The sequence below is a fragment of the Rhineura floridana genome, chromosome 3 (assembly GCF_030035675.1).
Source record: "Rhineura floridana isolate rRhiFlo1 chromosome 3, rRhiFlo1.hap2, whole genome shotgun sequence".
NCBI classification, from domain to species: domain Eukaryota; kingdom Metazoa; phylum Chordata; class Lepidosauria; order Squamata; family Rhineuridae; genus Rhineura; species Rhineura floridana.
In genome coordinates this window covers 121,171,502-121,186,617 of record NC_084482.1, presented here as the reverse complement: position 1 = coordinate 121,186,617, position 15,116 = coordinate 121,171,502, and the positions used below count along the sequence as shown (strand labels likewise).

General features: G+C 41.9%; 1 protein-coding gene across 1 annotated transcript; it reads right to left on the bottom strand.

Annotated features, from left to right (window-relative positions):
• Positions 1–50: 50 nt before the first annotated feature.
• On the bottom strand, positions 51–6,876 carry ARL10 (ADP ribosylation factor like GTPase 10). Its single transcript, XM_061617530.1, has 4 exons — positions 6,391–6,876; positions 2,985–3,153; positions 2,415–2,590; positions 51–1,748 (listed from the first exon to the last, which is right to left on the bottom strand). The coding sequence occupies exons 1-4, from the start codon at positions 6,784–6,786 to the stop codon at positions 1,572–1,574; spliced, it is 918 nt and encodes a 305-aa protein (XP_061473514.1). The 5' UTR covers positions 6,787–6,876; the 3' UTR covers positions 51–1,571.
• Positions 6,877–15,116: the final 8,240 nt, after the last annotated feature.

Below are 15,116 nucleotides of genomic sequence, written 5' to 3'. Positions count from 1 at the left end.
AGCCCAAGCAGCACTGCTGTGGTCCTGCTGTAAGGAAAGGGAAAAGGGAGTTGGCAAATGCAATGTTTAAGAAAGCACGTGCTGACTGGATTAGCTTTGTGCTAATAAGAACAAGCTGCCTTTACAGGGCTGGCTGAACATGTAGTACTAGTACTTTTGCTAGAGGCAAGATTTGTAGTTTGCAGAGCTTGGAAAAGTTGTTTTTTTGAACTACAACTCCCATCAGCCCAATCCAGTGGCCATGCTGGCTGGGGCTAAGGGGAGTTCAGAAAAGTAACTTTTCCAAGCTCTGGTGGTTTGTGCGAGACCAACTTCTACATCACTAGCAGCCTGAACAAGGAGGCTTTGGCGTGTGTCAGCCACCACTGAGTGCTCAGCTTCTACCTCAGAGGGAATATGGATTATAGAGGAATGATAGATAGCCCTGAACCAGGTGACTGAGATCAAACATAGCACCAAAGGGATGTTCAGCTACATTAGCACATAGGTTGTGCTGCGCCCAGCCATACACACTAAGCAACTCAAATTTCCCAGTTCCTTGAAATTCACAAGTGTTGCTTACCTCAGAAGCAGCAGGCAAGCAAACATGTATTGAGTATATAAAGGTAGCAATTCATTGGAGACTGACTTGCCTTTTGCAGCTGAGGAAGAGCACTGGCTCTACCTCAAGGGGCTAGTTCCAACTTTATAAGGCCAGGAATAGGGAACCTTTGGCTCTCCAGCTGTTGCTGAACTACAACTCCCATCAGCCTGAGCAAGCATGGCCAACAGCCAGGGCTGATGAGTAGTTCAGCAACAGCTGGAGGAACAAAGGTTCCCCAACTCTTGCGATAAGGGATAGCAATTAATTGAGAGCATTGAGTGTGCTGGAGAGGGGGTAGCTAAGCCACCAGTTATTTATCAAATGCGATTGCTACTCATGAGTGCAATAAAAGTTGTTAAAAAGTGCTAAGATTCCACTGGGGCACCTCAACAGCATAGCTGCCTGGACATGTTCTGCTGAGATGCCAAATATATCTCCTTGTCTCAGACTAGCCATCAACCAACCTGAGATGGTGCATCTCTACTAACTGCAGGTAGGATTGAATAATCTTTCTGAGGGACAAGATCAATCTCCCACTGTCCCAAAAGGACAGTGAGGAACCAGATATTCCAGCCCTTTCCTAGGCAAAGAATGTGCTAACTAGCACAGGGGAGAGCCTTCCTATAGATCTGGTGGTAGCAGAGCCTTTAAGACAAAATTACAGTTCTTAGTGCAAGTATTGACATTGCAGTTCCCTAGAGCTGTACAGCAGCAGCTATCCGCAGCCACCCTCTGAGATTATGGTATTATCCCCATAGACAGTTTATTTTGCCCCTGTTGTACTTCCTTCTGAGGCAGTTTCCGAGGTCATATTGGCAGTAGGAGTCCTTTCCGGAACAGGAACACCTAAAAGGTTCTTCCTTTGAGAACTTGGAAGAGCCTGTTTATCCCCAATTCTGCAGATAAAATCTCAATAGGCTGCTGCTGCGAGAAATAAAGCCGTATTGGATCCATCTGGTCTGAATATCCTGGAGATGTTTAAGAACTTTCAGGCCTGGGCCAGGAGTTTGACCAGCAGGCTCTTCAGGTGGACAATGCTGTTTGCAGTGGCCAGGCCAGCATAAGTAGCACTCGTGGGCAGGAGAAAGAATTCCCTCTGATTGTTCAAGGTGTGCAAGGCCAGCTCCTCATGTAGTTCTGCCACACTCAGTGCATCGCTCTTGTCCTAAAATGGACACAGATCGTAGTCTGAACAAGGATACTCCCCACCTCTCTTAAGAGAACTGTATTTTACCACATGTTTACATCACACAAGGAGTAGCATGAGAAGTACAGCTGGGAAGGAAATGGTTATCCTTGATGCTAAATTCTTGTATTATGACACAATAAAAGCTAAATGTATAGTTAGTTGTGCTGCCATAGGCAGCAGGCAAATTAAGTGCAGAAGACTAAGGATTCCAGGCAAGACAAGACCTCCAAATCAAGGGTAGGGAACCTTAGACCTGAGGGCCAAATACAGCCCTCAAGGCTTTTCTATCCAGACCTTGCAGCTTTCCCTAGGCCACACACCCCTCACCTTAGGCCACATCCCTCACCTGCTTTGCACCCACCTTGAGTTCATTTGCTTGGCTAAAATGTATCCTTGGTCTGTGCTACTGCCTCTTGCTTCCCTGGATAGAGAGGTAGAGATGTAGGGGTGTGTGTGTGTCTATGTATAAATGCCTCTGATTTTTGTATGCTCTACTATACAAAAGTCACCTGTTGCCCTGCCCATCACTAGCATGCAGTCCCTGGAAGGTTGCCCACATGGGCAAATGCAGCCCTCCAGCTAAAATATGTTGCCCTCCCATGCTCTAGATGGTCATAGGCGAAAGATGCTAAGGAGGCCCACCTGTTTGTTCGCCAGAACTATCAAAGGCAACTGAGGGTCCTCGGCTAGTAGGCAGTGGAGCTCCTGTCGGGCAGTGTGAAGGCGTGGGCCATCTGCAGAGTCCACTACAAACACTAGGACGTGGGCTTTGCTGAGGTAGTGATTCCAGTAGGAGCGTAGATTCTGGCTGCCACCAACTGAAATACAAAGAACCAGAAAGAAAAACACAGACTTTGGGTATGTGGCCTATTTTGGGCACCCCTCCACTGCCCAAGAAGGGAGGTGGATGTAAATGAGGGTGAGGCATTTTTTAAAACAAATTTTCTTGTGGTATCGGAGTTTCCTGCCACTCAGCCACTGTTCTGCCAGAAAGAAAAAAGGACAAAACAGCAACAGGCATTGGAAGGCAGTAAATGCGATTAATGCCTAGGGCTTCAAGGCACCCCCCAAACACACACACACACACACACCATTTGTGTGGAATGATGGTGTAGAAGGAGCTCCTGGATTATAACGGTGATGGAAGGCCACTTCCAAAGCTCTCCCACTATTCTAGCCTGCTTGCTTCCAGGAGCCTATGGTAGGACTTACCCTCCAGGAGGTCCATCTGGAGCCCGCTGGCCTGAAGTTGTGCTGAATTGAAGCCCTGAGTGGGTGCTATGCACATCTTGGCTTCTGTACTGCAGACATAGTGGATAATGCTGCTCTTTCCAGCCCCATCCAAACCTAGAACCAAAACCTGATGCTCCGAGGAAAGCGGCTGCAAAGAGAATAAGAGTTTTGGTTTAGTCAGCACAATGGGGCAATTGTAGAAGGGCCTTCCATGGCTGACAGGCTCACCTATCATTGTTAGCCAAGAGGACTGTAAAAATCAAACTTCACGGTCAGGTTGTGTGTAAAGCTATTATTCATAGGTGGGGAGAATGGGATGGATCACTTCAGTCTTGCATAACTCCACATGATGAGTTAATGGGTATTGTTAGAGAACGGACAGGTGACTGTAGTATAACAGCAATGGATAGGATTGCACTGTCAGGCTGAATTTATTTGGGATGCTAAATTCATTTGTAATTGCCTGGTGGTGATTGCAACATGTCTCCTTAGATTAAACATCCAGACAAGACGCCAGCCAAATTGAGGGACAAACTTGGTGCCGCACAAACTCATCCTGTCTATGCTGATGAGCTCTAAAACGTATATCTTGCAAACATTATGGGTGGTCCCTTATGATGGCAAGAGCTGTAGCCACATCCCTTTGAATAATCTATACAGGCAAAGAAGCACAATGGGGAATCCTGCCTCTTTCCACCTTCACGTGGCTGTGTGAAGGCAGATAGAAGAGCAAATGTAGTATGTTAAACTGACCTGCACATCGCTCTTCCCCTTAGCCCAACCCTAAGAGCCAGTTTGCAGAAACAGCAGGATCGTATAGTGACATCTTTCCTGGACTGTACCATTTCAGGACGCAGGGAAAGAGCCACATGCATGCTGCTGCATTCTTTCCTGCTTGCAGGTATCTGGTTGACCACTGAGGGACCAAAATGCGAGACTAGACAGACTTCTGGTCTGATCAAGCAGAACCATTATTATTAGTAGTAGTAGAAGTAGAAGCCGCAGCATGCTAGATGATGGAGACTGGATGGGTTATACAATTGAGGCAGTCAGGTGGCTGCTGATTGGACAGTGGGCTGCCCGTTGAAAATGTATCTTATTTGCTCTGAGTCCTACCCCATTTAAAGTGAAGATGGAAGGAGTCTGCATAGAAAGAGACCATAAGAGCAGGTATGAAGTTAAAGGGAAAATGGGGGGGGTCTTTTATTTTTGGGAAAAGCAAAGGGCAGTACATTTAGTGCAAGGGGTTTCATGTTTGGGCCTCCAATCTCTCATCTGCCTTGTGCTCACTAGTCTCCTTCTATTCCAGCCCTCTCTTGCAATGACCAGCTAAATGCCTTTGAGAAGCTGACAAGCAGGGCATGAGGGCAACAGTGTCCCCATGTTGGTCATCCCCAACATCCAGTATTGAGTGGTATACTGCCTCTGAATCATTTAATGATTTAGCGATTGGGTCTATACTTTATAGCTACATCTGCAATGAACTTATCTATCTCTTTTCAAAACCATCTGACTAGTGGCAATTGCCATGTCATGGGTTAATTGCACATTGTGTGGAATAATCCTCCCTTTTTTCTGTCCTGAATCTACTGCCAGATTCACTAGGTGACCCAATGTTAAAGGAAATGGAGAAAACTACTCTCTTCCTACATGCACACAAACTACAGCTGCATAGTATTCTGTATTTTGGCTCCCATCACAGTCATCATTTTCTAAACTAAAGAGTCCCCAATGCATTAACTGCATAGAGAAGGCTGTCCAACTCCTTGACTACAATTGCTGCTCTTTTCTACACTTTTATCATCTTTTGAGATGGGGGAATCAGAACTGTACACAATATTCTAAACGTGTGTGCGCGCACGCGTACTTACACTCAGTTCTGGTACTGAAAAGAAATGGTTTATTTGCTCAGACATGAATGTGAAATGTATCTGCCCACCACTCATCGTTACTGTTTTACATCAGGCTCCTGTTGATGGATCCTGAGGTTCCCAAAACACTCTGTAACTGAGTGGCCATTGTTGAACTTCTAAAGGGAACAGCATGTGAAATTGTTATTAAATTACAATTCAAGAGGTTCAGTGCTATCACCTGTAGAATGAATTGTTACTAAGGATTTTTTAAACACACTGCATGTGTTAATTGACTTATCAGTGCCAGATTAGCATGTTAATAACAGGGCACCTCTTAATAATAACCACAGTCTTTATTCTCTGCATATCTTTTCCTTCTCACATCACTGTTTGCAATCCCACCTCCAGCTATGTATATATTTACCTGAGGTCCACAAAAAATTATGCCATAATAAATTGGTTAATCTTTATGGTGACACAAGACATATTTTGTTTTGTTTTTAAAAATGTAGACCGCACAATCCTGAAGTCTGCCCACCCCAGCTTGAAGGCCTGTTGGGTGTATGTGTGCCATATGGGCTGGTGACCTGTTAACTCATGAATTAGCCTTCCAGTTTCATCTCTTATCATCTGTTATTTGATTAGGATCTTTAGTACCCCTGCCCCAGGTGTAGGTATGTAGTACCCCTGCCCCAGGTGTAGGTATGTTGAAACTCAACCCTGGCACACAGTCGTGGATTTAGGAACAAGCCAAGTAAGCCCTGGCTTAGGGCCTCACATTAGGAGGGACCTTTTAATATGTTGGAGATAACTACGAAGATTTATGATAATTTATTTATTTATTACATTTATACCCCGCCTTTCTTTCATAATAGAAAGCCGGGGTGGCTTACATATGGTTCCCAAGCAGTCTCCCATCCAGGCACTGACCACTCCTAAGCCTGCAGGGTGTTGGCCTCAAGTGCCGTCAGACCATAGCCTGTGACCAATTGAAATCGCTTTGGCTTAAACAATCTTTCGTATAAAACCCACCATCAAAATTAAGAACCCTGACCTTCCCCCATCCCAATCCACACCCAATCCCTTCCAGGGCTTCTGGACTACTTGTAGCATCCACAGATTGTCCAGCCTCACCTCAGACCTCAAGAGGAGACAATGGAAGCTAGTTTACCAACGCATTCTAAAGCCCTGCTCCACTCCAGGCACCACTTCCCCTAATCCTCTCCTCGCTGCTTTCCCACCACTTTTTATCTCTATTTTTATGGTATGAGGCCTCTGAATCTTGACACGGTTTAGGGCCTCAGCATGGTTTAATCCCGCCCTACGGGCACATTTGAAATAATGATTATATTGAAGCCTCCCTTTCCAGAATCGGAACCTCATTCACTGCATCTGGCCTTGGCTCCCAGAGCAAAGGACTGATTGGGATCCAGAGGTACACCTTCGATTTGGCAACGAAGCCACTGTTCCCGGTCTCAGGAGTAGGTTTCATAGCACCGGCCCTGAGCAGAAGGCGCTCCCATTCATCTTACCTTCTCCCCATTAGGAGCGTTGCGTCCCAGCTCCGCTTCCAACTGCTGCTCCCAGCGTCCCCTCCAGCCGATACAGCTGTCGTTGACGTCTCGGAAGTAGATTTTCCAGGCTATGAAAAGGAGGGAGCCCAGGGCGGCCACCGCTGCGCCCAGCACCAGGCTCAGGTGTTTGAAGGCGCCAGCGGGAGCCATGGGCGAAGGAACCGGACTAAAATCACTTCCGATCAGGCGGAGCAGCAGCACACCACTCCGGATGAACCCGAAAAACAACCGCCCTGCAGCCTCCCGGGCTTGGGTTATCTTTTTTCCTCCCTTATTTTGCAAGCTTGCAACCTGCGTCCACTCAACTGAACCGGCTTGATAAGTGCAATGATCCAGAGTGGCCGACAGACGCATCCAGCTGACCAAGAAACTGCCTGTGTGCTGACTTAGTCTAAACAGCCAGAGAATTCCCCGGCTGGTGGTAACAGCAGCAAACTGTGGACAGAGCCTCGCTGACGTCACTCACAATCTTAAAGGGGACATGCTCGCTCTGCCCACTGGGCAAGTTTGTGGTAGCGTGAGTGAGAAAAAAAGAATGAATTAATATGGTTTCTTTATAGGAGTAGCACCTGCACGTCTAATTATAAAAAACTGGACTCCTAGAAGAAGCATCAGTTTGCCTGCAGTGGTATTGCCTTATACCAAGAGGAACTCCCATTATCCCTGACCATTAGCCAGACTGGCTGGGGATGATGAGTCCATCTACATCAGTTCGCTACCCTGGCCTTATACCAAGACAGACCTCTGGTCCATCCAGCTCAGTATTATCGACATAGATTGGTCTTTCTCATTTCTGCTACTTGAGAACAGCAGTGTAGTGGCAAATTCAGAAGTGCAGAGTCCCTTCATGATAGTCACAGCCACATCCCCTTCTAAAATTGCCCAACCTTCTAAAATTATAGAATAATCTGGCCAGACTTGAAGGTTGCTTTCTGCTTCTTTATCACTGTCACCATTTGATTGTCTTTTGTCAGAGATATTGCTTGAATTACTGAATTCAGTGTCTACATTTTGTCTCCTGCTGCTACCAAACTGCATGATGATGTAGATGGGACGCTGTCCTTAGGATTCATTGTCTCTTCTTCTGCAGTTACAGAATTTGCACTCTCCACAACTTGTTTTGGCTTTTTGAAGTAGGTAGTAATAAAGGCTTGTTTGCAATCAACACTCATTGGGACTGCTCTCAGTGGCTAACATACTCCCCTTTCATGCTCATTGGCTAGTGGGATGCTGGAGACATAGGGACTCTGCTGGGACCTGGCTCCCAAAAAAGTAAGGAGTCTAAGACCCCTGGGATCCCAGATGACTACACCCCTGCAATTTTTGGCATGCAAAGCATATGCTCTACACACTGAGCTAGGTCCAGTACGGACTTCTCATGTCCCCTAATATAGATATCACTAAGAGAGCAAGTCCTACTGAGCTCAGGACTTACTTCCAAGTATGCATGGACAGGATTTATTTATCCTACTTCAGTCCTAGGCATGCTTGCTTAGAAGTCTATTTTAAAAATACCCCAGCCTTACTGTTAAGTACATGTGGTTAGGATTGAAGTGTTGCACTGGAAGCCTACATATACTAACCTGGAAGTAAATTCTAATGAAATCAATGGGACTTCTGAGTAAAAATATTTAAGATGAGATTCATCTTACAAACACAACCAGTAAGATGAATGAGCCAAAACAAATACGTGAAGACAGAGAGATGGACAATGGCAAGGCTTATTCTGAGACAGGATCAGGGGTGTAGTCGTCCGGGGGCATGGGGATCATAGACCCCTTACTTTTGGGGGAGCAGGGTCCCTATGGCTCCAGCATCCTACAGACCAATCAGCATGAAAGGGGAGAATGTTAGCTGCTGAGAAGAGTCTTCTAGAAGCTATCATTGTATTCTTCTTGCTGAATGTCAAAAAGACATCCTCATCCTGCATCTATTGCTCAACAGAATTCCAAACAAAGTTAAGAGACTGAAAGCTCATTTTACTGTATAATCTTAGAAGGTTGTATAATCACAGAAGGGGGCATGGCTGTGAGGGGATGTAGTATGACTATCATGAAGAGACCCTGCACTTCTGAATTTGCTATTACACTGCTGACCAGGATTCATGAGGGCTCAGCTCCAGAGCCAGCCTTCAGGGTTCCCAAACACACAATGTATGAAGTAATTATAAAGGTGCCTTTCAGCATATGCAGAGTGCATTTCTTTTGACCACTGGATAACCAAAACTACCTTCCATGCATCTGGAACTAGGATGGGTTACTTGGGGAAAGAATATGGTTTCTTTACAGGAGTAGCACAAGTTCACCTCTAATGATAGAAAATGGACCCTAGAAGAAGCATCACTTTGCATGCAGGTGATAGGTGAAAGAAAGGAAGATGGCTGGGGGGTGGGGCGGTGGCAGATAGATGGATGTAAAGCATTACAGGTGGACTACAAACAGTGTTCCTGCTATGTATGTGAGGCTAACCTATCCTACTATGTGGAGAAAGCTAATTAACCTTTGTAAGCCACCTTGGGAGGGCTTTGCCTGAAAGTTGGCACACAAGCTTTACATAAATAAAATAAATTTGCCTTCTTATTTAAAAATACATCTGAAAGCGGGGGGAGGGGGAGCTTTCTGAAGATAGATAGATAAATTTTATTACAGTCATAGACCAGCAAACAAATATACATCTTTACAGTAAACAATTATAGTTAAAATTCAGACTGTAAAAGTTCTGGGGGATTCTATTAAAAAAAAACCCAATCCTAAATCTTATGTAGGTTGTGGAGTTACCAAAGACTTTCTGCAGAGATTGACAGCGGTACAGAAACTGGCTACCTTAGCTGATACCTGGGGAATTAGGTCAGATAAAAGGTACTCCACAGGTTGGTGAGCTGCTACCAGTGGTGGCCTCTTCTGCCCCCTACAGCCAGGACAGAGGCTTGACCTGAGTACCTCCCCCCCCATTTCATTGTAGTATTATTATTGATGCTTACTGTTAAACTTCAGATTCAAACAGTAGAAAATAATTTAAAAACCACCGCCCCCAGCCTCCCTCTCTCCCCCAATGGAATGGTTATGAAAAACAAGCATCTTTAAATAATAGCAGCGACTCAAACGTGTTCATGCATTAGTGGAAGAGTCCAGGCCTGCCTATTCTCAGATGTATAGGTTATGAATGGGTACCATATTTCCAAAAAGTCATCTTCACTAAGATGGTCATTCAAAGCTCTTACTTCTTTGGTTAACTTTTCTATCAAAGCTATGGTCCACACTTCTTGCCTTCAACTATGTACAATCACACTGTCTGATTTCCGCCCCTCCCCCCAATGTTGTGCAATGACTTGTCTTGCTGACACAAGGAAAAATGTGATCAGTTCCAAGAGCAAAGTCTTAACCTGGTAATGAAAAGATGTTTGGGTTGCTGGCAGGTAGGCTTTACTCAGGAGAACATTCCACAGGTGGGGGGCCCACAACTGAAGGAGCCCTTTTGCTTGTTGCTATTCTCTGAGCCTCTCTCAGAGGGAGCACATGGAGAAGGGGCTGAGATGGTGCTCATAAGATCCTTGTGTATTTGTGTGTGATATGCATATCTCTATATATCATGCCTTTCTAGGTAGAATGTCCATTCACTGTGGCTTAGATAAAATCAATAAACAATAAATCAACAACAAGAAAAAAATAAGACAGAAGAGCAAGAAACCAGGCAAAGATTATTTTTTAAAAAAAGGTCTGCTGAAACAGCTGTCTTCCATGTCCACATAAAAGCAGGCAGTGAGAGAGCCAGCCCAACCTCTCTAAGAATACATCATAATCTGGGTGACACAACGAAGGAGACCTTTTCCCTCATCCACCAAACAAACCATAGAAAGGCTTTGGAAGATGAGCAAAGTTCTCAGAGAAGCATATGGGGGCGGGGGGAGGCGATTTCTGAGACAACCTGATTCCAGACTGTTGTAGGGCTTTAAAGACTGATTGATATAAGCACTGGATAGCCAGAGAAGTTAATAATGATGTTCAAAAATAGCCAGTGTATTACCAGAAGTTTGATGACCCCCCTTTTTTCTGATAAAATCCCAGGCAGACAGCTAAAATTAAGGCTCTGGTGGGCTGCATCTGGCTTGGGTTGAACAGACGAGGTGTATGTGCAAGAGTACATGATGTCTTTTGAGGTTCAAACATACTTCATGATATAATGACTGAGCTATATCTGCCACAAATATTACTGAAGACTTGCTTAGGCCTTCTCTTGAAGCTTTTCTATTTTGTATGAGCATTCCAAAGGAAGAGGCCATTTTACTAAAGCAAGAAGCCCTTCAAACTCATTTGTTTAGTTAGCCACTCGTATATTATTTTCCAAGACATCAGGCAGAAGGGCTATTAGATTCTTGTCATGTCCCTGTGAAAGTCTGAGTTCGAAATTTATGGGTTGAGAATGAATGGTTTGGAAGCAACAGCTAGCACAGGCAACTACCCGGACATAGACTGGCTGCATATGTGTTCCAGTCATGACAAAGAAGCAAAGGTTCTAGATATTCTAAATGACTATTCCCTAGATCAGTTGGTCATGGAACCGACCAGAGGGACGGCAACCCTGGACTTAATCCTCAGTGGGGACCAGGACCTGGTGCGAGATGTAAGTGTTGTTGAACCGATTGGGAGCAGTGACCACAGTGCTATTAAATTAAACATACATGTAACTGGCCAATTGCCAAGAAAATCCAACACGGTCACATTTGACTTCAAAAGAGGAAACTTCACAAAAATGAGGGGGTTGGTAAAAAGAAAGCTGAAAAACAAAGTCCAGAGGGTCACATCACTCGAAAATGCTTGGAAGTTGTTTAAAAACACTATATTAGAAGCTCAACTGGAGTGCATACCGCAGATCAGAAAAGGTACCGCCAGGGCCGACTTCCGGGAAGTGGTGCTGGCTGGTGGTTGTCTCTGAGGGAGCTCTGCCTCAGAGGAAGCTTTTTTCAGGTTAAAAACCAGCCAAGAGGAATCTTGGACTGGCTTAAATGTTCTCCAAGGTATAGGAGAACCGATCAGATCTTCCACAAGACTTCGTTGAGCTGTCGGCGGCTGGAATTGATCAGGAAATTCCTGAGATAAGAAGGCAAGCCGATCGGCTGAAGACGGAGTCAGGAATTCCACGCAAGCTGAACTGGAATAAAGCGAAGCGTTTTTTCTTCTCTCAAAAAAAAACGTTCTTAACCAGCGAGCCCACTTCTGCCTAAACCTTATCATTCGGCTTAAATTACTGCAATAAAAGGGATTTGTTTATGAATCAGCAATTGAGAAACCTGGGTGAGTCATACTTTTTCTCTTTTAAATATAATTAAGGAAGAAAGAAAATATAAACAACTTATATACTTTTTTTACGACAAAAAGCTGGCTTGAATTTGGACTTTTAAAGTTTAAAAACGGATGAGAGGTAATTATTATATTTTGGACTATTTTTCTCTTTGGACTATTTCTTGTTGGATGAATCCGCTGCTCGTATATGCTACTAATTGTTTAGTCTTGGCAACCAGAATTGTTTTGCATTCTTGGAAGCAGATAAGGACTGTGTTGTGCTGGCTGGATTTCAATAATAGGCCTGGAATATTAACTCTTCTTTTTGGTGGAGGGAAAAAAAGAAAAGAAATAGACTGCCCTTAGGTTCTGAAACAGTGATTAATATTAGAAATTAAAGGCCTCTTTTTGAAAATGACAACTAAAAAAACAACCAAGGCCCAGGGGCGAAGAGGTTCTATTGATACACAGGAAGAGGATATACCCCCAGAAATGTTTCAAAAAATAATGGAAGGGATTAATGCTATAAAACAGGAAATGAAACAGGAAATGAAAACTGAATTGACAGATATAAAAGACTATATTAAAACACAAGTGGATGAGATTAAAGGGACAATTGGGCAAATAAAGGAAGATGCAAAAAATACTAAAGAAAAGGTACAAACCTTGGAGAATAGAACAGATATACTAAATCTGGAACTAGAAAAAAATTTGGACTATTTAGCTGTGACTGAAATGAGAAATAAAGAGCATTGTTTGAGATTCCGTGCAATCCCTGAGGAAACAGGTGAAGACATTAGAGATAAAATTGTTAATGCTTTAGTAAAATTTCTGGACTTGAATGAAGATAGGATGGAATTTGAAATAGACAAAGTTTATAGAATTAACTCCAGATATGCAACAATGAAAAAAATTCCAAGAGATGTGCTTGTTCATTTCGTAAAGAAGACGACCAGAGATATGGTTTTACAGCAACACTTTAAATATACCTTTAAAATTGATGGTAAGGAAATATTGGTGATGAAGGAAATTCCTATTAGACTTTTACGTAAGAGAAAAGAATATGCTTTCCTTACAGAAAAACTTAAGCAATGCAAAATTCAATTTAGGTGGGACGTTCCAGAAGGAGTGATTTTTACATTCAGACAACAGAAATACAGACTGAATACTGTTCAAAAAGCAAGGGACTTCTTGAGAAAAGCTTCAAAAGATATGGAAGAAGATAAACTCAAAGATATGGATATAGTTCCTGGGAAACAAAGTCAACAAGGATATGCAGAGGAGGGGAAGGAAGATGATGGATCAAAAGGAGCATCAGGCAAATTTTAAAATACACGCTTAATGATGGATTACAAATACCTAACTTGGAATATAAATGGAGCCAACACGGCGCAGAAGAGAAAGAAAGTGTTTCATTATTTGAAAAAATTAAAATTGGATATAATTTGTTTACAAGAAACTCATATTCAGAAGAAAGATTCCAAATATTTGATTTGTAAAAATTTGGGTGAAGAATTTATTTCAGCTGGACCAAAAAAAAAAAATGGAGTTGTTCTCTATATTAACCCACAATTGCTTCCTAAATTGGTATTATTGGACGATAGTGGTAGATTTGTGGGGGTTGAAATTACTTTACAAGGTACAAACATTTTGATAGTGGGTATTTATGCCCCCAATGAAGATAAAACAAGGTTTTATACAGGACTTATGGAAAAATTGTCAGAGTTTTCATATGAGCATTGGTGTGTCATGGGTGACTGGAATGGGGTAATCTCACCAAAAATTGATAGGCTTTCTGAAAAAAATATCAAAGAGACACAAGGTAAATTACCGAAGATTTGTTTTGAACTCATGGAACATTTAGAATTGGTGGATACCTGGAGATATATAAATGATAATGCAAAGGAATTTACTTATTTTTCAGAAAGACATAAAACATTTTCGAGGATTGATATGATTTGGATGTCAAAAATTTTAGCGAAGGATATTTTTAAAATGGATATATTACCAAAAACTTTTTCGGACCACAATCCTGTGATATTAACTTTAAAAAAAAAAAATCTTGGATTTAGATGGAGACTAAATGAATCTTTATTACAGAATGATAAAGTAGTACAAGAATGTAAGAAGAAATTAAAGGAGTTCTTTGAATATAATTTATATAAAGGAACAAGTGAAAATATTGTTTGGGATACTAGTAAGGCATTTATGAGGGGATACTTTATTAAATGTAATTCTGAATTAAAAAAAAAGAAACAACAGAAAATGCAATTAATTTTGGAAGAAATAAAACAAAAAGAGGAAGAATTGAAAAAGAATCCAGCTAAAGTTTCTATTGTAAATCAAATTAAAATGTTACAGAAGCAAGTATCAATGTTGACAGTTAGAGAAATTGAAAGGAAATTAAATTTTGCTAAACAAAGGACTTTTGAATTTGCAAATAAACCTGGGAAATGGTTAGCATATAAATTAAGAAAAGAACGTCAAAAAAATATTATTTTAAAGATACAAGAAGGAGATGAGACGCTGACAGATAATGTAAAAATCAAAAAGATTTTTCATCAATATTACTCAACATTGTATAAGTGTCAAGAAATTCCATCTGAAAAAATAGAAGAGTATTTATCTAAACAGAATTTGCCGAAAATTACAGATTTTCAGAGACAAGTTATTAATGGCCCTATTACGTCAAGAGAGATATCTGAAGCTATAAATAAAATTAAATTAGGAAAGGCGCCAGGACCAGATGGGCTATCTGCAATGTATTATAAATGTTTGGAGGAAGAACTCTTGCTACCCTTACAGTCTACAATGAATTCTATTTTGCAAGAGGGAAAGATACCGGATAGTTGGAAAAATGCTAATATAACATTAATACCTAAAGAGGACCAAGATTTAACTAAAACAAAAAATTATCGGCCAATATCTCTACTGAATAATGACTATAAAATTTTTACAATGATTTTGGCTGAAAGATTGAAAATAATATTGCAACAATTTATTCAGGAAGATCAATCAGGGTTTTTACCTAAAAGACAATTACGTGACAACGTCAGGAATGTTTTGAATGTGTTGGAATATTTAGAACAACGAAATGATAAACAAGCAGCTTTGATTTTTTTAGATGCTGAAAAAGCATTTGATAATTTGAATTGGAAATTTATGTTCCAGGTTTTGGAGCAAATGGATTTTGGAGACAACTTTATAAAATGGATCAGATCGATTTATACATCACAGAAGGCCCAGATAATTGTTAATGGAGACTTAACGGATTCATGTGAAATACAAAAGGGTACAAGACAGGGATGTCCATTATCTCCCCTTTTATTTATTCTGGTTTTAGAAGTGCTGCTTAGAGATATAAGGCAAGATAAAAGGATTTCGGGATTAAAAATAAAAAAAGAA